The sequence below is a fragment of the Triplophysa rosa genome, linkage group LG17 (assembly GCF_024868665.1).
Source record: "Triplophysa rosa linkage group LG17, Trosa_1v2, whole genome shotgun sequence".
Lineage (NCBI taxonomy): Eukaryota > Metazoa > Chordata > Actinopteri > Cypriniformes > Nemacheilidae > Triplophysa > Triplophysa rosa.
The window spans coordinates 8,489,241-8,512,350 of record NC_079906.1 but is presented as its reverse complement, the minus strand read 5'-3'; the positions used below and the strand labels follow the sequence as shown (position 1 = coordinate 8,512,350).

Sequence of the window (23,110 nt, the reverse complement as noted above, 5' to 3'; positions counted from 1 at the left end):
TTAAACCCACCCCTTGTGCTATGACAGTCAATAACTGACCCTAAGGCCATGACAAAACAATGTCCTAGTAATTGAATGTCCCTGCAAATTACATGGTTGAGAGACTGAGTTTACAATTAAAACAAAAAGTTTGTTCGTCTCCATTACTGTTTACGAAAAGCTGTACAACCAATTCAGGACCAGAATTGTCATGATCGGGGTGAGGGAACAAGGACAGAGGACCCAAGAGCAGACAGCGGGTAAGGGGTTAACAAAAGGCTTTAATCCAAATACAAAACATGAAACTTAAACCCACAAGGTGGTAAAACAACAAAACAGCAATGGTAGGAACCGGAAGGGAACACAGGAATATAAACTAACTACACAAGACAGGACAGGACGGGACGGGACAATTACCACACTAAACATGACTAAAATAACTAAACTAGACTTACATGATGATACAGGCACAAGACCAGTGTAAAAACACAGATGATCCAGCACAAGACAGAGGACACAAGGGCATTAAGTAGGGGAACAAATCAAGAGGGAACAGGTGAAGGGCATGAAACAATAAACGAGCAATAACGAGGAGACGAGACCGGAGAGGGTGTATGGAAGGCCATAAGGGCCAACATTACCCCTCTCCACATGAAACATGGGGTTCTGTCATGATCCTGCCACTAGACCACGAGAAACATGACATGATGCAGCAGAATCATGACACAGAATTATCTAATGAATAATAATGCATAAGCTAGCAAAGAAAATAAAAGCACTATATTGACAAAGAACAGATTGTCTACATAAAACAAACAGACATTTACCTTCCAGGTATGCAGAAGAACAATATGTTTGAATGATATAATAGGAAGGATACAAGTTAAAAGAGGATTACATCACTGTACCAGGCACCAATTCAACTCAACTCAACTTTATTTATATAGCGCTTTTTACAATTTTCATTGTTACAAAGCAGCTGTACATAAGACATATTGACTTTAAGCAAAACAATTAAAGTTGTACCTGCAAAAACAAGAAAAAGTTAAAAAAACAGAAGACAGACATACCCACATACAAAACACTCCACACACACAATATGTACACGTACTAACACACATAGACATAGACACACACACACGGACGCGCACGCACACACACACACGTACACAGACAAGTACGCACACAGACACGCACGCACGCACACACACACACACGCTCAGTGAGAGCACACATTTAAGATAAAGGAGAGAGAAGCACAGGTAAAATATAACAGACTATAAATTCCTATATGCAATATTAATTAAGTAAAACTTTAAAATTCTAAAGCAGCCCCCCGGCTAGGCAAATAGTGCAAAAAACAGTATGCAAACGGTGGACCCAAAACTCTAATCGAGAAAAAAAACCTCAGGAGAACCCAGGCCCAATCAGGGGAGTCCAGTTCCCCTCTGGCAAAAGCTGCTGCCTCTGCACAAGCTCCAGAGAGCTTGCACAACAAGGCTAAATAAAATAAATAAACTTACTAATGAGGTAAATTATAGTTTAAGATTATCATTAATAATCTAATAGCATTTGAAATTTTGTGGTGAAGACGTGTCAGGTGACCGCGTCCTTCTTTATCCAGCTCTATCATCTCAGCTCTTGTCAAGTCGCCGCTTCCCATTCTCCGTTCTACCATCAGGTCAGGCCATGAAGACGTGTCAGGTGACCGCGTCCTTCTTTATCCAGCTCTATCATCTCAGCTCTTGTCAGGTCGCCGCTTCCCATTCTCCGCTCTACCATCAGGTCAGGCCATGAAGACGTGTCAGGTGACCGCGTCCTTCTTTATCCAGCTCTATCATCTCCGCTCTTGTCAGGTCTCCGCTCTACCATCAGGTCAGGCCATGAACTGCATCCTGCTCGCTGTGGTAACCTTGGAACAATGAGACAAGACTGGCTGAGAGTAGAGTACTGTTCTGCACTCTTTGATGCAACAAGTACTTTGTACATCAGTTGTGTTTTTGGTTCCGGTTGATCTAACTAATGCAGCCTAAACCCTCAGAGGATTTATATTATGGAAGAGTATAGTGTATGCAAGATTAAAAAGATGCGTCTTTAGTCTAGATTTAAACTGACAGAGTGTGTCTGCCTCCCGGACAGTGCAGGGAAGACTATTCCAAAGTTTAGGCGCTAGATAGGAAAAGGATCTACCACTTGCACTTGATTTTGAAATTCTAGGTATTACCAACTGACAGGACGCCTGAGAGCGTAATGCACGTGAAGGACTGTAATACAAAAGGAGTTCATTCAAGTATTGAGGAGCTAAACCATGTAGGGCTTTATAGGTAATAAGCAAGATTTTAAAGTTAACGCGATGCTTTATAGGTAACCAGTGCAAGGTTGACAGAACCGGGCTAATATGTTCATACTTTTTTGTACGTGTAAGAACTCGAGCTGCCACGTTTTGGACCAGTTGGAGTTTTTGTAATAAGCCTGCAGGGCAACCACCTAACAGTGCATTACAGTAGTCTAGTCTTGATGTCATGAATGCATGAATTAACTTCTCTTCACCAACAAAAACAGATGACAAAATAATTAAAATGACTTATAATATCTCAAACATAGGTCATTTATATGAAACTAGTTGAAAAATGCAGAGTACTCCATAAATATATTTTATTTTGGAACGACTGTAACAGATTTTCCAAAGACATTTTTGGTATTCAGTTTTTTAATACTATCCTAAGTATCTTTTCACAATACCTTTCAAGTTTTGTTTATTTAAGCTGTTTACTTTTATAATGCTTTTAATAATACACAGCTTCAAATAATCTTAATGTTATATATTTAATTACATAAACTGCCTCATTTGCACTAAGCTCCAGTTTCAGTTATCCTGAGAATATTGTGTAGAAAAAATAAAAACATGTACAGTATAGAACATTGTCAATTCATACTTTAAGTATAACACATTGTCAATGAATGCTAACTTGCTAATCAGCTGTGCCTTCAGTATAGCCCTACGTAACATTTATACCAATCTATAACAAACAACATAATACAATGTAAAATGTTCTAAAGATGCCTCATCATTTCAAGTAAAAAATATTATTATATGAATAACTAAACATGATCAAATAATGTAGGGTCAGAAAAAGTCATTTAAAGGGCCCGTTAAGTAAAGAAAATACGAAGTAAAATTTGTAAAGGTAATAAATGCACATTTTACGGTGTATAGCAACTAATATAAAAGCAAAGAAAGTCATACAGCATAATTTCCTGCACATTGGTGCATCCTCAAACTCCACTGGTGAAGTCTGCTGTGGCTTTTTCTTTTACATCTTCCTGATTGCTCTGGGATATTTGTGGTTTAAAGATAACTCGATTAAAAATTGTAAGACGTGGACTGTTCGGTCGGATCTGCTTTAGGTCACTAGAGGGAGTGATGATGCCAGGACCCTGAGAAGACGGAAAAGTTAAACCAAGATGCATTACTGGGACATTCACGGAAAATGCATGAAATTTTAAAACTGTTCTATACTGCTTCGAAAACAGTCAATATTGTTAGAATATCAATTTAAATCAATCTGATTTTAAATTGATGTTAAATTGATTACTACTGTAATAACAACACATAATCACATCAAGACATACAATGAGAATGAGTAATGGTGTATACTGCTGTAAAACCACAATTGTTGTGTTTTTAAACATAAATCTTAATAGCACAATTCCATGCCAAACACTACTCTACATTATTGATCATTTGAAATGAGCTTAACAAAATCATATATATATATATATATATATATCTATATATATATATATATAATTATATATCTCAAAATCTTGTGATGTAAGAAGTTTAATACTCTGCAATTGTAATGACAAAAATCAGGAGAACATTTTTTGTTTTGATTCTAAAATGAAGGAAATACATTTGAGCAAATAAGTTTGATAGGAAATTTAGAAGGAAGGAAGGACAGAAGGATTTATTGACTATTTGGATCGATGGGTTTCTCACCTTTCGTATGGAGATGAGGACAAACATTGGAATACAGATCATAGGAATGAACGTGAACAGAGGTGCAATTTTGTAAGTCCAGTCGGGCACAAATTCATCAGTGGACACATTTCTACTACCCAGCAGGTTATATAGCAGGGTGGCCTGAAGACAAAAAAGGTTCTGTATCAGAATTCTTGTACTGGAATAGTATTTTGATCCATTTTTATTTGAGTAATTCAATTTGATTGACCATTTATCTTTTGATCATTGGTGAGGTACGCTTTGTATGCTGGTGTACATTTTAAAACAATATAGAAAGAAACATATTCCAAACAATACTGACATGAAACACTTTCTGTGCAAGTGTGTAAACATTTATAAAAGATAAAAGTTACAAATTATGGAAGCATATTGGTAGCAATTATCAAATTGAAATGCAATTTTCAAAATGGCAATGCAGTATGTGAAATGACAATGCATTTATGTCTTTAAATATACATTTAAAATAACATATGTGCAACATTAGGTGCAAAATGAAAATGAAAATTCAATAATACAATTGACACTTGTCCGTTCCTACACTATTTTGAATGCATATTTTAACGCTCTTTGAATTGCAAAATGAAAATGCATTCCCCGGATTGAGTATATGTGTTTAAAATAGCCAAGCAAAACTGTTGCAAAATGATCATTCAAATGTTATTTTCCCTAAATGCATTAACATTCACGGGTTGAACATTTGGGATTGCATTTTCATTACACATCGCGCATGTTGCAAAATTCAATGTGGACTTGAAAATGCATTTCGAGCTGGCCACGCCCCCTCCCCGATACAGCGTCATTGTGTGAAGGCGGAGCCAGGTGTATGTGGGTTGATGTGAGGCTGCAGACAGAGCTGATAAAAGCATTAAATCGCATGCACACGAATTAGAGCACAAAGACAGAAATGGCTTAAGTGTTTCTTAAGATTATTAGGTGTCTGTAGACGATAGAACTAGTAGCTACATTGTTAGAACATCTCGTAGAAAATTCTCTGCCTTATTAGGTGGTGAGCTGGCTATGCTGAATGTCTCATGTAGACTTTAATGTTTCTGACTTATTATGTTAAGATAATGACTAAGAACGCAACAAATACTGAATGTGTTGATGATGAAAATGTGTATGTGCAAGCGATTTAACGCTTTTATCATCTCTGCAGCCGTAAGTGTTTCTAACACAACGCACAAAGGATGTTGGCTCTGCCTTCACGCAATGTCGCTGTATCAGGGAGGGGGCGTGGCCAGCTCAAAATGTATTTTCAAGTCCACATTGAATTTTGCAACACTCGGTAGCTGTGTGTAATGAAAATGCAATCCCAAATGTTCAACCTGTTAATGTTAATGCATTTAGGGAAAGTAACATTTGAATAATCATTTTGCTACAGTTTTGCTGGGCTATCTTAGACACATATACTCAATCCGGGGAATGCATTTTCATTTTAATTTTGCAACGTAAAGAATGTTCAAATATGCGTATAAAATACATATTAAAAGTAGTGTAGGAACGGACAAATGTCAATTGTATTATTGCATTTTCATTTTCATTTTGCACCTAATGTTGCACATATGTTGTTTTAAATGTATATTTAAAGACATAAATTAATTAATTGTCATTTTACATACTGCATTGCCATTTTGCAAATTGCATTTCAATTTGATAATTGCTACCAATATGCTTCCATAACAAATACACTAAAAGATGGAAACACAAAAAAAACTGCAGAGATTGTTAATGATTTGATGAATGGAGGGATGCGTTTGGGAAAATAAGCAAGAATGAAGCAATGTCAAATCGTGAGTATTCTGGGATGATAAATAAAAACATGAGCAGAACAGTGATACACAGACAGAAACTATTTGAACTCACGCCACAGATGAAAGGAGTAATGAAGAGCCAGCAGTACTTCAGCACTCCATTTCCTAATGGTGCATATCCTATCATATCCTCAATGTTGTCGTTGAAACGATTTGCACCTGCAAGCCAGTCATTTAAACGGTTTTCACTTTACATTTTTCCTATTTTGGAATAAAATCTTTATTGCAATCATTGCATAATTGACCCAGAAATAGTCTCATTTTTGTGTCTCATTTTAAACTCAAGCGGGTTGTCTTAGACAAAATACTGAATAAGGAAGATGACACAGATAAATGAAATCTAATTAGTTAAAGAATATGCATATGATCAAAAGTATTTTTTGTACAGTGTGAACTATTTAATAAAATGTACTAATAATATTACATGATTTTTGTTATTGTAATGACAATTCCCATTCTAATTTATATTGAAATGAATGAATATGAAAGGGTTGTGGTTAATGGTTATTGATGTGCAATGAATGGTCAGGTAATCAAAAAAAAAAAAACGTGTCTCGTGTTTATAACTAAATCAACTAGTCTTATTAACACTAGACATTTTTATCAGGAATTATTCGGATGTTTAGAAAGATGCATTGAATCATTCATAACACTATAAGACCAGAAACATTAACAGATTTTATGTTGATTTTATAGCAAATGCACATTTGCATATTTTACAGTATATATCTATATCACATTCGCAAGAACTGGTTGTTGTAGCTCACCATAGACCCATGCGACAACAACGCTCTCAAAGCAGGCGATAAAGAGCAAGTTGGTTCCACTGGGGCCATAGGTGTCCATCACATTGAACAGATGGATTCCTCCCTATAAAACATAATCCAGGAAATAAAGTTACATACACTCTGTCCATACATCCATCAGCCACACTCATTCATCCATGCATTGTTGCATCAATCCATCCGATTGTGTAAAGTCTGCCCGTTCATCCATCCATCTTTACCTTTGTGATGAATGGAAGACCCAGTAGGAAGCACACAACAGCGATGGCTAACACTAAAAGCTCACGTCGTTTGCGTAAATGTCCAGGAAACAGATCAGTGAGGGCTGTGGCTAAACTCTCCACACACACAAACTGAAACGCACAGAAACCACACACATTTATTGAATCCTATTAAGTCAATATTAAATATTACACTTGAAGGTTGATGTGTAAATACATAATACCTTTATATGTAAGTACACAATTATAAAGATATAGAAAAACTCTACCTGGCTGTCAAGGCCCAGCAAAAGTATCATAAGAAAGAACAGAAATGACCAGAACTGGGGTCCAGGTAACAGAGACAGAGCTCTGGGATATGCTATAAAAGCTAATCCAGGACCTGCAAGACAATTTTTTAAAGTTTAAGTATAATATATACAGTATATACACATTCAAGTTCTAAAATGTCTTCCCCAAAAGTTATGAGTTATGTTATTGTGCTGTACCCACAGAGACCAATTACAAACCTATTAACTATATCTTCATGTGAAATATAAATAACACTTTATAAATAAACATAAAATTATAATTTTAAAGAAACAATGTGAATATATCTAACAGTACCCTTTAGCCATTTTTAATATGTGGCGTTCCTTGGTTCATTACTTGGTTCATTACTGACAACTCAGAATCTAAACCAATCACAAGTGTTGGATTAAGATGCTCTCTTGTGGTTGACAGCAGCATAGCACGTAACTATGACAGTCCCAAATCAATAATGACATGACATATTACGCAGCACTGTGTATAACATCCAAACAGCATATATTGATGTATTAGTTATATTATACCTGATGATACAATATCCTCCATGGGTAAACCAAGCTGTTCGGACATGAACCCCATGATAGAGAAGACCACAAACCCAGCAAAGATGCTGGTTGAGCTGTTCAACACGCAGAGTGCTATACAATCCCTGTGCAACACAGGATACAAATATACAACGATAAATGACAAAGTACTTATATCTGCCACATCAGGAGTGAGGCAGGTGCGATGTTGAACATTAACACAGAATTTTACAGACTTATAGCAGTTATTGTGGTATCTGTTGTAACTGCCCAGCGCTGTGAGGACTCCTTGACACACGGCGTACGAGAAAAACACCTGAGTACCTGCATCACGCCAAACCTGCAGAAAAAGAAAATCAAACTATTATATTATATTATTATATTATAGTATATAGTTTGTTACTGTTAACATGATAATTGCAGATATATATTAATACAAAACTGTGATAAATATAAAATAGTTTTTTCAGTGTACACACTTGCCTAATATTGCTACAAAATAATAATAATAATAATAATAATAATAAAATGAATAACCAAAACTAATAGTTTTATAAAGTACATTTGTAGAGAGGTCATTTATTGAGCATAATATCAGAATTTTCAACAATGTCCCTAGTGGTCACTTACATAATCTTTAACGGCACAGTCTTATTTGCAGTGGTTTCAGCAATGCACACTAGAGCAGCACCTTGAATGGGCCTCTACTACTGCACATCTGGTTTCTATAAGCAGGGTTACAGAGTTGACATCCTCCCTGTTCTATGTAATGTGTTTATTAACTTTTCACAGACTGTATATACGTGCCACCCCACTCTTTTGTTTATTTATACACACTTCCTGTGTGTAAGTGAGGGAGGGAAATACTGAAATCCTTTGGACATGGTTTGGTTTTCCACAAAAGCCATTTCTTGGGATGCCCTAACAGATATGTTTTCTATAACCTATTCTTTATATTTGCATAGCTGCGTATGTGCACTTCCAAAGGGATTCTAAAGCTCTTACTATTCACAACAAGATAATACTTGTTTCACTACCACACAAAAGAAACCTTCCCAGCATCAGATTTCCCCCCAATCTTTTACCTGTCAGGCTTTATTTACAGTTTAGGCACTTTAAGCCAAGAAATCTACATTTTTGTTGATCTTTGTAAAAATTATCTACTAAAGATCTACTTAAAAACTAAAGATTGTGTTGCTTTTAAAAGTGTTTTTGTAAACTAAAAACATTGTCCTTCAAAATCAGAGCCAGTAATAGCAGCCAGGGTTCACAGAAAGCAGTCTTACAGTCTGAAAGCAATTTACCGAGCCAACAATTCTTGGAAAAAAAAGAATTGAAAAAAAAGACAACTGTGCAATTTAATATTTACTGTCTTGCACTACTGTTGCAATATTCACACATATATTGTGAGAGGGACATGATTGCATATAGCAAATGAAAAAGATATTTAGCTGATGCTTCTTGCAGACGGTATGTAGTGGTTTTATAATTAAAACACGACTGGGGGCATTTCTAAGTTTAATAACGTAAACACAACTGGTTCTATTTAGAAAAAAAATATCCCAAAGATCTCGAGTTATTATTGCAAGTCTGAAATACCCCTTAATGGAAATGCTACCTTAAATTATGCAATTTTGGGGCTTTTTTGCAGTAGCTGTGTTTAACTTACGTCAGGGTTGGAGAGTTTACTGATGTCAGGATAAAGGTAATAAGTAATGCCCGTTGAAGCCCCAGGCAGGGTTACACCTCTAATGAACAGGATGAATAGCATTAGGTATGGGAACGTAGCTGTGAAGTACACAACCTGCGAAACACACATGTATACGATTTAGAACAAGTCAATTCAACTTCAGTCCTGAAGGGTTACTGTCCTGCAGAGTTTAATTCCCATTACACCACTTTTATTTATAGGAGTCATTTACATCTGCGCAAATAATTTTGGTTCCCCTTATCAAATGGTGCAAACATTTTCCAAAATGTATGAACCAACATGGATACAAAGATTACATTTCTAATCATTTGCAAGAGACTTTTCTTCGTTGAAGGGTTATTTGTTTAAAATGTTTATAATTAGAAAATAAAAAATGTAGTTTTAAACAACTTTTTGGAAAGTTGACAGGCTCTATCCAAAAGGATTTTAAGAACATTTTGACAATTCTTTTAAAATGATTGTGCATTTTATTAACGATATCAACGAAGGTACTACATGAAGTTTTGTGGTAAAATGCGTAAAATCCATTTGTTACACAATATAAACATGAAATAAATTCAGAGAAGGCGTAGGGTCTTTATAATAGTTTATCATCAAAATAAAATGGTGACCACCAGTTACAAACAATAAAATACACTTGTACTCCCTGTACTTGTATAAATTTAAACCAAAAATCTTGATGTTTAATAATAACAATAATACTATGCATCAACTAGCTTTTGAAAAAGAAGCATTTCTTATCAGTTTAGTTGTACGTCTTTATTCTATATACAGTACTGTTTGATTAAAATCTTTTGATTTTAATCATGATTTCATTGCCGAATAGAAGATGTGTTAGCCGACCTTGCCTGAGGACTTGACCCCTTTAAAGATGCAGAAATAACAGATGACCCAAGCCAGCAGAAGACACATGGCAAGATCAGCATTCACGCTCTCCAGACCACCACTGTTTGATACCCGCAACATGCGATGACTGATGATAAACACACAGTACAATACCAATCAATTCACTAAAGCAATATACATAATAAACAACACATTTTCCTTTTTCAGTTACATGCATGTCAAAAACAATATGGAAAAGGATAACCACTGCCCACAAACACAAATATGACCATGGTAGAAACACATGTTTCTTTTCCTTGATGTAGTTTTGTGGGTTTCAGTTTAGAAAACTGCATAAAAAATAAACATGCTGTTTTCATCACATTCTCTGACAATACGCGGTTCAGCCCAGATTGCTCATGTCTGCATGATGAAACATTAAAGGTCTCTGTTTCACAGATGTTCACATGAACTTTTTTCATTTTCCCCACCCTTTGTAAGGGAAGGGGTTATCTCGCTTATTGTCACTGAAGAAAAAGTTATGAGAGTTCCTCAAGATATTCCCAAATACTTGCGGTATTCATGTAAAAAAAAAGTGTTTGCCTAACATTAAGGCAAAGTGAAAGCCACTGCATCCCTATGGAGCGATTTTAGTCTCATTAATTATTCACGCGTAAAACAAGATACACACATGCGTAAACAGTTTCATGCACAAATATTTCGAAAGTTTAAAATGTACATGTTTATCGTGTTATGTGAATGTGCAAATCGTCACTCACGTGTGAATCGACTTGGATGTGTGTGTGTGTTTTTTGAGACTCTCCTGGCAGCGCAACCCCTCCCATGTGGGTTGTCGTACTCTTTAGCCAATCAGATTCAACCTTACCATTCAACCAATCATAATCATGGAGAGCACAGAACTCAAGGAGCTCTAATGTTAGCACTAAAGGCTCGTTTGTACAGTTTCGCTAATCTACTCTCTGAGCTGTGATGCTGTATTAAAACATAATACAGCCACGCAATAAATCTGTTTTTATTAATTTATTTTGTAGGAGAAAAGTATGAAATAGTGAGTGATCATGACCACTTAAAAACTACACAGCCAGCAGTCACTTCCACTGAACTGCTAAAATCCGTCTGGGTAACAAACTGTGAAACTGTGTTCCCCCGTCTGGGGAACATATCTGATGAGATATGTTCATGTTTGTATGTCCATACAATGTATGTTTTAAATGAACAAGGACAATAAATAACTAGTTCTTGGAAACATTGTTTTGTATGGGCGCATAGATTTGTAGCTGCGCAAAAGGTGCGCAGAGCGGTTTTCCTTGAGTCCTGTTCTCTCCGCGTTTATGATTCGTTGAATGGTAAGGTTGAATCTGATTGGCTAAAAAGTACGACAACCCACGTGGGAGGGGTTGCGTTGCCAGGAGAGTCTCAAAACACACACACACACATCCAAGCCGATTCACACGTGAGTGACGATTTGCACATTCACATAACACGATAAACGTGTACATTTTAAACTTTCGAAATATTTGCGCACAGTCGTATGTTTGCGAAACGTACTTTATGAGAAAACAGTTTTGTTTTACGCACGTGAATTGCTTTTTGTAAATGTATATGTATACTTTGTGCACGTAAATTAGGTTTTGTTTATGTGAAACTGTTTACGCATGTGTGTATCTTGTTTTACGCGTGAATAATTAATGAGACTAAAATCGCTCCATACATCCCAACCTGTTTTTTCTGATCTGACTCTTTTTTATGATAAAAGTAAGCCAAAACCTGCAAATGCAAGTACATAATCAATCAGTATTGAAAACTGTCTCCCGGTTTGACCACAGCCACAAGCTTACAATAATGATTCATGTACAGTATAATATGAGCTGTCTGGTCAGGTTTTTCAACACATGTGAAGAATATGCAAGTATGGAAGGTATCCTGCGATTTTATCTTTCCAGCAGAGATGGCGATAGAGGCACAAAAGTTTACGGATGCAAAAGTTTTAACTCTCTAAAACTGAAACTGTTCAAGATTTTAATATTTTGTATTTTGCTCAGACCATATGCAGGAGTGGATCACACTATTAACCTGCGATTAACTGTAGTAGTGTGAATGCTTTAAATTGTATTTTTTGAGGCTAGAGCACTTAGTACAATGTAAACAATAGCATATGGCAAAAACAAGGCATGAGCAATAGTAATAGTGATGCTTGCCATAGCAAACACCATCAAACAATGCCCATCATCTGCCATTGGTCAGAGAACGAGACAGTGCTTCCTCAAACCTCACGCCATTGGTTGAGCCAATGTTGTTGTGTTAGGCTGGTTGCAAATAGAACGATACAATGCAAAAGTGTTTACACTTTTGGGAGGAATCAATAAAAAATTATCCATTAGTGCCAAATATCACTAAATAACCTAAATGAATTCTGGATTTATTCTGGAAACTAATTTGCATTAGTAAAGATTGGATAAACAATCCAATTACAATCCTACAGACAAATATTTTTACAGTTATTAAATATCATTATTTTCTTATGAATAATATGCAATAATATTCCATGTATTCTTTATATTTCTTCATTTTCTATTATCTATTTTTTCTCGTATTTCTGAACTGTTCTCGTTTTTTTGCTCTGAAATCTATGTATTTAAAATGTTAATGTAGAAAATGATGTAGCCAACTCACAACCAGTAATCTTGTTCAGGGAAGATTATTTTTAAAGGCGGCCATTCAGATCCATTTTGAGAACTGAAAAAAGAAAGACAAAAAAAAGTATTAGTGGAAGTATTTAACAGCCCTCTTTTCAAACAAACTGTTTACTTCCGTTTCTGTGTTGTGACAAGTTCTCTATACAAAAGAGCAAGTCTTACATCTTAAATCTAAGTTAAGACTAGAAACATATTGTCGTATACACCTGCATGTTCATCCTACCTTTTTCAAATCCAAGGAATGAATAATTACAAAAACTGTTTTGTTTATACAAAGCGGAACATTTTCCAAACATGTTTGCAAGCATTTAAAGCTTTCAATCCAAACATCCGGGAGAACAAAACAAGTCCTTTTATTTCCTGCTCTCAGATGTTGGAAAGTGTGATTACCTCAAGCTGTAATTGTGGCCAAATTTCTCTGTTTCATTGAAGAGGAAAGACCAGTCTGTGGGAGATCTCTGCACACCTGTGTATGAAACACTTACATTTTGGCAGTTTTCTGTTGGTAATAAGATATAAAGGCTTTATTAGGAATCCGTATTCAAGTTACTAATGAAAAAAACAATTGTTTAGAATAACCAATAACTAAATAACAAACTAGATTACAAAAAACGTAAACAATGCTCAGGTGTTGCTATGCAATCACTATGGTACTGTAATCCAATATTTTCTTGTGATTACTGTCTCAAAACATCTCTATAGTTTACAGGTATGCACGTATTTTGCCCTCACAAAATTTATAAATCTAATAACTTACAATAGCACACCTCACCATGGTCACGCAATTGGACATGAAAAACATGATTACTGTTTTAAAACCCTGGTTTATTTTCATATGGGATTGCCAAAAACTGTTTGGTATCTTTCTCTGTGTTCAACCAAACAAAGAACGTATACAGGTTTGTAACAACTCGAGAGTGAGTAATTCATGACAGAATTTTCATTTTTGGGTAAAACTATCCCTTCAATACTTGCAGCTGGAGTTTTTAAAAAATAGAAATAGTAATCCTTGCCTCAAGAAGCACCATTAAATAATACTGGCAAGGGTCAAAGCGCTGATGTTAGTGCCATCTGGCAAACCACAAGTTATTCAATGTACTATTGTTCCTAGTATGGATACAATTTGTAAAGTATTACTTCACATAATACGTTAAGCCACACCTGTGTTCCAATAGTTGTTGCAGGAAGTCCAAGGTAGAGTACTCCAGAAAGAGTTGAACAGATAGAACAGTGCCCAAGCCAGAACAACAATGTAATATATATTGAGATATACAACTATAACTTGAGAGGCAACACCGACCCCTGCAAACAAGACAAACTTAATGTGCATATACCATTAATGAAATTGCTCTATTTAATACTGACATTTTTAATGAGAAGTCTACATAACATGTATGTATGTCGTAAATGTATACACGACCTTCAAACATAGGGCAGATTTTTCTCCAAGCGGTCACGCCTCCCTCGCTGGTGTACTGACCCAATGCAGTCTCCAGGAAGAATATTGGGATTCCACAAAAGAACAGGAAGATGAAATAAGGGATGAAAAACACACCTGGAAAGACCATAAGAGAAGTTCGTAAATCGTTGACTTTGATTCAGGCTGAAAAGCTCATGCTGTCATAATCTTTAGGGAGATAATAGAACATAGCAGTGAACTGTTATTAAATAAAACTGTTTAAGGCATTGACACATCTCTTAATCACATTTGGTTAGGGAGCTTGAGGGCAACTTTTTCATTAAAATGTCTTTTACACTATCAGAGATGTTTGGAGTCACTTAACTTCAGTTCCCTTTCTGTCGGTCTCTCGACATTGTGTCGAACCGACAGATGGGGTTCGTCCCTGAGAACCAATCGTTTCCGACTGCTTAGAAAAGGCCAATGAAAATTGGCAAATGAAATTTGCATGCCGGACTCCGCCCCGGACATCCGGGTATAAAAGGGAGACGGCGTGCATCATTCATTCACCTTTTGTTCTTCGGAGCCTTCGGTTATGAAGATCTTCTCTTGCTGCTTAGCAAATTCTCTACATTGCCGGTTCTAGGACGTGGTGCAGCGGACTGTCCCTTCCTGCAGCGACTTCCCCTGGGCGTCTCGGCGGTTCCAGAAGCTCACCGTCTGCGTTCTAAAAGAGCTAATTTCTCCAGCGTGGCATGTCCCGCTGTTCTCTTGGGTGCGGTGTCCTCATCGAGGATGTGGACAAGCACGATGTCTGTGTCAGGTGTTTGGGGGTCCAACATGCTGAGACAGCCTCCGTGGACTCATCCTGCCCGCACTGCGGGCAGATGGTCATAGAGACATTGCGGTCACAGGTGGCTGTTTTCTCCGGAGAATCAGCCACCACCTCGCATGCTTCCCGGGCTGTGACGAGGATGGCTAAGGCCATTCCGTTCGCCAAGGCGAGCGGCGAGGGTGATATGGGGATTTCTGCGAGCGCTAATCCGTCAGCCAAGTGCTCGCGGACCGCTCGCACCCAGTCTCGCTCGCCTCATTGTTCCCTAGCTGGCGGTGCCACACCGTCAGCGTCCTCCTTCACGCAGTCGGACACGATGCGTGATGAGGATGAGATGTTCATCGCAGCATCGGAGAGCGAATTGCTGGCATCCGATCCCGACGACTCTCTGCAGCTCCCCCCTAGGGGGGGACGAGCTCAGGAGGAGGCGGATGTCGAGATGCCATGCTTTCCCGGGCCGCCGTGTGCATTGGGTTAGAGTGTACTCCGGTGCCTCTCCCCCAGCGCTCACGGTTGGATACATGGTTCTTGGGCTCTGAGCGCGACTCCAAGCCGCGCCCAACCCCGGTTCCATTTTTCCCGGAGGTGCATGAGGAACTGGCGAAGACGTGGAACGCCCCCTTTTCGGCGCGTACACGTCAAACCGTTCCGTCGCTCTCTCTTCCCTCGATGGTGGGGCGGCTAGGGGTTACGTCGACGTGCCCCAGGTGGAACGTGCAGTCGCGGTGCACCTGTGCCCGCAGGCGGCGTCCACCTGGAGAGGTCGACCGAAACTCCTGTCCAAGGCGTGTAGGACTTCTGCATCGCTGGTGTCAAAGGCCTACACTGCCGCGGGCCAAGCTGCCTCCTCTCTCCATGCCATGGCCATCCTGCAGGTCCATCAGGCCAAGGCGTTGAAAGAGATCCACGAGGGTAAGACCGACCCGGGGCTAATGCAGGAACTCCGCACCGCCACCGACCTCGCTCTAAGGGCAACCAAGGTGACCGCGCGGGCCCTGGGTCGGGCGATGTCCACCATGGTGGTCCAGGAGAGGCATCTCTGGCTCAACCTTGCGCAGATGAGTGACGCCGAGAAAGTCCGCTTTTTCGACGCGCCCATTGCGCAGGGTGGGCTGTTTGGTGACACTGTCGAGGACTTCGCTCAGCAGTTCTCGGCGGTGAAGAAGCAGACGGAGGCGATTAGCCATATTCTTCCCCGCCGAGACTCGGCCGCCCGTAGGCCTTCGAGTTCCCGTGCGGCCTCTGCTTCCCAGCAGCCCCGGCCCCTTCGAAGCCAGCTCCGGTTCCAGCGCTCCCTACCCAGGCGGCATCCCGGAAAAGGGCGTTGAAGGGGAGACCACCACCCCGTCAGCAACCTTCGAGGAAGAAGCGTTCCTGACGGGAAGACCCCAGGGAGGTTAACACCATCGGGCCCGTATCCAGCCATGACATCGCTGGACGGTCGATCCGGGACGGTTCCTGCCCCGTTCCTACATCCCACGGGTGCCTAGCGCCCACTTTTTCACAAAAAGAGTTTCCTATCTCCCTGGGTGTTCTTCACAGCCGCTCTCACCCTCTGTCAGACGGTGTTTGGCCACTCGACGTTGCGTCTTGGCGAGGCGCAACATCGAATGTATTTTGCAGCCCTCAGCACTCTCAAATCGACGGTGCGGGGGCCTGCATTGCCAGGCAGGCAAACCAGCAGAGCCAGTCTTCTTCCCGGGGGCCCGCCCCCGGCGAGAGACCCGCACTGCCAGCCATCGAACCACCCCCCGGGGGGGTCGATGAAGCAGATCGTTCCCTTAGTCCCCCTGTCACGGTCCCTGGGAGCTTTTCTCGAGCTTCCCACACCGTCACGGTGGCTAAGAAGGACGATCCGTCTCGGCTACGCGATCCAGTTCGCCAGAAACCCGCCCAAGTTTCGGGGCATCCTCATCACCTCGGTCAGAGGCCGGGATGCTCCCGTACTACGGAGCGAGGTCGCCACCCTTCTGGCGAAGGGTGCGATCGAGTCCGTCCCCTTAGCCTAGATGTCCAAGGGGTTTTACAGCCCTTACTTCATCGTCCCCAAAAACGGCGGGGGGGTGCGCCCCATCCTAGATCTGCGTACCCTGAACAGACACCTGCACAAGCTGCCGTTCAGGATGCTCATGCAGAAGCGCATCCTGGCATCCGTCAGATGTCAGGATTGGTTCATGGCAATCGACCTGAAGGACGCTTACTTTCATGTCTCGATTCTCCCTCGTCATCGCCCGTTCCTACGGTTCGCTTTCGAGGGTCGGGCATATCAGTACAGAGTCCTCCCCTTCGGTCTGTCTCTGTCTCCACGAGTATTTACGAAGATCGTGGAGGCCGCCCTCTCTCCCCTCAGTGGGAGAGGTGTGCGGGTACTCAACTATCTCGACGACTGGCTTATCTTGGCTCACTCGCGAGATCTGTTGTGTGCACACAGGGACCTGGTGCTCCGGCACCTAGATCGATTGGGACTACAGGTCAACCGAGACAAGAGCATGCTCTCCCCTGTGCAGAGCATCCTCTATCTTGGTATGGAACTCAACTCTGTCACCATGACAGCGCGACTGTCCGCAGTACGCGCCCAGTCGGTGTTGAACTGCCTGGATCATGCAGTTCGGGCAGGCCCAGGTGGACCTGTTTGCCTCCCTCGAAACCACCCATTGCCCGCTTTGGTACTCTCTGACCGAGGGACCCCTCGGCACGGATGCCCTAGCGCACAGCTGGCCGCGGGACAAGCGGAAGTACGCCTTCCCCCCAGTGAGCCTCATTGCACAGACCCTGTGCAAGGTCAGGGAAGAGGAGCATCAAGTGTTACTCGTTACGCCACACTGGCCCAACCGGACTTGGTTCTCGGAGCTAATGCTCTTGACGACAGCTCCCCCCTGGCCGATTCCCCTGATGAAGGACCTGCTTTCCCAGGGGAAGGGCACGTTATGGCATCCCAGGCCAGACCTCTGGAACCTCCATGTCTGGCCCCTGGACGGGACGAGGAGATCCTGAGTGGTCTGCCCCCGGCGGTGGTAGCTACCATTTCTCAGGCTAGGGCACCTGCCACTAGGCGACTGCACGCCTACAAGTGGCGCCTCTTCTCGACCTGGTGTGCTTCTCGAGGAGAAGACCCACGGAGTTGTGTGATCGGGTCCGTGCTGTCCTTCCTACAAGAGTGACTCGAGACTAACCTCTCCCCCTCCACACTGAAAGTGTATGTAGCCGCCATTGCTGCTCATCACAACTCAGTTGCTGGAAAGTCTCTAGGGCAGCACGACCTGGTCATTATATTCCTAAGAGGTGCGAGGAGGCGTAACCCGCCTCGTCCGCACTCCATACCCTCTTGGGACCTGGATGTAGCCCTGTCAGGTCTCACCAGGGCCCCCTTCGAGCCCCTAGGGGATGCCTCTCTTCCTCATCTTACGATGAAGATGGTTCTCCTTTTGGCGCTCGCCTCCATCAAGAGGGTAGGGGATCTACAGGCTTTCTCCGTGTCCCCTGACTGCCTAGAATTCGGACCCAGGGATTCTCACGTTATCCTGAGACCTCGGCCCGGCTACGTGCCCAAGGTTCCCACCGCTCCTTTTCGGGACCAGGTGGTGAATTTACAGGCGCTCCCCACTGGGGAGGAAGACCCAACCCCGTCCGTGTTGTGTCCAGTACGCGCGCTGCGGCTCTACTTAGACCGCACACAGAGTTTCAGGAGCTCGGATCAGCTCTTTGTCTGTTTCGGAGGTCAGCAACAGGGGAGAGCTGTCTCCAAGCAGAGGTTGGCCCATTGGATTGTGGACGCTGTCAAGGCAGTTTACCAATCCCTAAATCGCCCGTGCCCCCTAGGAGTGAGGGCCCACTCCACCCGGGGTGTTGCCTCCTCTTGGGCCTTGGCACGGGGGGCCTCTCTCACAGACATTTGCAGAGCTGCGGGTTGGGCTACACCCAACACCTTCGCGAGGTTTTACAACCTCCGCGTAGAGCCGGTGTCAGCCCGCGTCCTGCATGGCCACATGTAGGACCGGCAACTGGTAGGGTGTACGCCTGTTCGGTTCTTTTCCCCCTCTCTCGAGTGGGTCAGTATACCGATTTAGCCTCCATTCTTTCCCCACTGGGCGAAGAACAGGCACTCTATCCATCACTAAGCAAGCACCCCCTGGGGCGGGCTGGGCAGAGTAGCCCTGCCCCTTAGGCCGGGTTTCACCTGAGTTATTCACAGCATAGCTCTAACCGGACCTAGTGCTACCAGACGTTGCAACTCCCCAGTAGGGCGGTTCCGTCTGATGTATCCTCATGCTGGTTCCCACCTTGGTAACCCATGACCTCCCCGGGTGGACCTCCACCTCGCGGTTTTCTCTTCAGCCGCACTTTCTTCCCATGAGTTCTTCCCCATCGGTGAGACCATGTTGGTATCTCCACTATTCTCCTCCCTGCGGTAGGAAGTGGTCTCTGTATCTCATCCCCCACTTGAGGAAGTAGCGCTTACCCAGTGCCTTACGGTTCCGGGCGGCTTCTCGCTGTTAGAGAAACAAGGCCGCCGCCTGTGAGGCCAAAGGTAGGGGCCTTCCCACCTTTCAAGAAAGCTCTGGGACCCCCTACCTACCCACTGGTAGGTTACAATTTCGCGGTAGCGTTCTCGGCTGACACGGCCAGGCCAGTCACCGTCGCTTCGTTGAGATTGTGACAGGGCACAGTGTTATGGCGTTTTCCATTGGAACCCCATCTGTCGGTTCGACACAACGTCGAGAGACCGACAGAAAGGGAACGTCTCGGTTACGTTTGTAACCTCGGTTCCCTGATGGAGGGAACGAGACGTTGTGTCCTCTTGCCACAACACGTGCTGTCCTCTGCAGCAGTCGTGAGAGGTCTCAGGCTCCTCAGAACTAAGGTGAATGAATGATGCACGCCGTCTCCCTTTTATACCCGGATGTCCGGGGCGGAGTCCGGCATGCAAATTTCATTTGCCAATTTTCATTGGCCTTTTCTAAGCAGTCGGAAACGATTGGTTCTCAGGGACGAACCCCATCTGTCGGTTCGACACAACGTCTCGTTCCCTCCATCAGGGAACCGAGGTTACAAACGTAACCGAGACGTTATGTTTCTCAAGATTTTTGAAGTTTTTTTTATTTGAATATGGAAATCGTGCCTCCATAACTTGTGGGCGGTTGACATTGCTATACACTTGCTAAAGTGTTGAGTGTTTTTTAAACATGTCTAAAAAGGTTGTAAAATGGTTACACATAGGTTAGAGTGTTCTGAGTGGTTTTTATAGACATGGTCATACAGAATTACTCCCAAATCCCTGTGATATTCTGATCTCTAAATATGGCTCTGGTATGTAGGATTTTTTTTGTCCATTTAACCATTTATTGCCATTCATTTAAAATCATAGCACATTTCTCACATTTCATAGCACAAAAACTTTGCAAAAGGGGGATGCAGAAAAACACAGTAGTCTATTGATGACGTTATGAAGCAAATGCTTCAGTTCTGATGTACTGACTCGAAAAGGTCAAACCCATCTCATACTGCAGGGGTTTCGAAAGCCCCCTAGGCATGTGCCTCTTTCTCTCCTCATTCCCACAGTAGTTAACATTTTAACCAATGTGCCACCCCTTAGTCACAAACTGTCACCTACCGCCTCCATTTTTGTAGCATAGGTAGGGGAAGCGCCACACATTTCCCAAGCCTATGATCTCTCCAGCCATGGACAGCAAAAACTCAGTCTTATTGGCCCATTTCTCTCTGGCCTCGGGCTGGTTGGGATCTGTGAACTCTTTTTGGTCCTGTGGGTCCATAGCAGCGCCATCAGCAGTGCTAATGCTTCTAGTCTCTTCCATGTTTCTTTTTTATATGTCCTATTTTTTCTGCTGTCTTTCTGTTAGCATTCTGACAAAGCACAATACTATTAAAATATTAAAATATTAATTTTAAATATCAGAACAATGTTTATGAAGTGCAACAAAACCAGTGTTTAGGGGTATCAACCCATGAACAGATTATTGTTTATTAAATGTATATTAACTGGAATAAAGGTGTTTTTTTGCAGAAAAAAAATCCATTACAAGTACTAAAATAACATCAAAAGTACAACTGACTACTATATATAAATACTACAAATAACTATTCAAACATTAGATGTAAAGGCTACTTATATGCTTGAAATTGGTTTTCTGACATAAATGTAGTGAAAGGGCTTGTAACAGAATTTCTTTATAAAAGTAACATTTTAATGTCACTGACATACATGTAAAATCCTTCAATACATTTTTTAAATCCATGATGAATATTGTTCATTTAGTTATAGAGAATAGGCAGGTTGTGCAGAGAAATAAGAAGTAGGCTCAAAATAAAAGTGATTAATTAAAAGAAACTAATAGCATTTGTTTCACATTTTATCATTCCACAATTCTCATACTCCCATTTGCGTTATTTAATAGTTTTGATAACTAGAATCCTAGGATATGTAAAATATCACATCTCACATCACGTTTACATGTTTTTAATTACACTGAAAATGTCAAGTCAAGTAGCCTAACTTTATTTATTGCGCTTTTTACAATTTTCATTGTTACAAAGCAGCTGTACATGAAACGCATATTGACTATAAGCAAAACATTAAAGTTATACAAGTTAAAAGAAAAAAAGTGAAAACACACAGAATACAGACACGCACACAGGTTCATACACTCCCACATGCATAAAACACAACTCCACACGCACACGCACACGCACACACACACACACACACACGCACACATCGTGGTTATCTCAGAGAAGCACAGGTCAAATATTATACGGACTATAAATTCCTATATGTAATAATAAATAAATTAAGCAGAATGTTACATTTTAAAGTTATTGATAAATACGAAAACTTTAAATTCTAAAGCTGATGTCAGCAGCCCCCCGGAACAGGCAAACAGTGCAAAACTGTATGCAAACGGTGGAGAGGATAACTTCTACATTTTGCATGCGTCCGGTTTCATATTCCTTCAAGTGTGCATAAATGTCCTTTAAAACAACAGGCTTTCAAGAAATAAGGGAAATTAAAATGTTTTATTGGAAGTTTAATGTACGTTACAATAAGACATTAAATACATTGTTTTAAGCTCTAAAAGTCTGCACGAAAAATAAACAGGGACTTACCGAAATTCTGCACAGCTGCCCAGAGTACAGTAGTCTACATGCTCCAAGAGTCCACGTAGATAGTGTTCTGCGTGAATGTGTGCAGATTATTAGCGCAGAGGGCGTGTCGCTTTCTGCGCACAGTGGCGAGTGTCATGTGGAAAGATTTAACATATGTTATAACATCTTTTTACTTTTTTCTGGTTACAAAATAACAAATATGCCTACATAACTGAACATGATGGCATGCAGTAATGAGTAAAAATTGAAGCTATTTGTGTATAGCTCTATGCACTTTATAAAAATTCTTACTATTTCAACTTAAAAACTTAAAAAGTTCAAAGCAATTAGATGCATTTCGTATAACATTTTTAGTTAAAGTAATGAAAAAAAACAGTTTTTACATTTAAAATCTATTTACCTGGAGATTTTCATGCAACCAATCCTTTAACATGTTATACAATGGGGGAAAAACTTTCCTGACAAATCTCATGTTTATTTTGGAATAGGCTACTGACGCCTACCGTTACATGAATGGGCTTTGCTCCAAACAGTGTAAAAAAGCCGAAGAGCAAGCCCACACTTGTTCTGATTAAAAACAAGATGGAAGAAAATGCGAAAGGGTATCCAATTTAAGTATGTGGGACAAGCCAAAATATAAAACGGAAATTATTTTATTATATTTAGGCCTAAATAATTCGTTCATTTATTTTAAAACGTATTTCCCTAAAATTGACTAAAATAAAAAGTGTACATTCTGACGGGGATCTGAAAATATTTGGTCTTACAAATACATAGTAAGAATTCTGGATGAATATGTTTTAGTGTTAGTTAACTTATATAGAAACGGATGGAGACGCTCACGC

The 23,110-nt window shown here is 41.1% G+C and overlaps 1 protein-coding gene across 5 annotated transcripts; it reads right to left on the bottom strand.

Moving 5' to 3' along the window:
• Positions 1-240: 240 nt before the first annotated feature.
• LOC130567899 (sodium- and chloride-dependent GABA transporter 2-like) lies at positions 241-22,734 on the bottom strand. Of its 5 annotated transcripts, XM_057356392.1 has the most exons (17): positions 22,666-22,727; positions 22,266-22,378; positions 20,755-21,005; positions 14,330-14,464; positions 14,071-14,211; positions 13,300-13,408; positions 12,887-12,949; positions 10,211-10,340; positions 9,326-9,460; positions 7,893-7,996; positions 7,657-7,781; positions 7,093-7,205; positions 6,824-6,955; positions 6,585-6,687; positions 5,870-5,976; positions 3,983-4,126; positions 241-3,417 (listed from the first exon to the last, which is right to left on the bottom strand). In XM_057356392.1, exons 3-17 carry the CDS (start codon positions 20,954-20,956, stop codon positions 3,256-3,258), a joined length of 1,905 nt encoding a protein of 634 aa, XP_057212375.1. In that variant the 5' UTR covers positions 20,957-21,005; positions 22,266-22,378; positions 22,666-22,727; the 3' UTR covers positions 241-3,255. The 5 variants fall into 5 exon arrangements, with proteins under 5 accessions (XP_057212375.1, XP_057212374.1, XP_057212373.1 ...); XM_057356391.1 differs by having other exon boundaries at positions 7,657-7,996; positions 20,755-21,021; positions 22,666-22,729; XM_057356390.1 differs by having other exon boundaries at positions 7,657-7,996; positions 22,666-22,729.
• Positions 22,735-23,110: the final 376 nt, after the last annotated feature.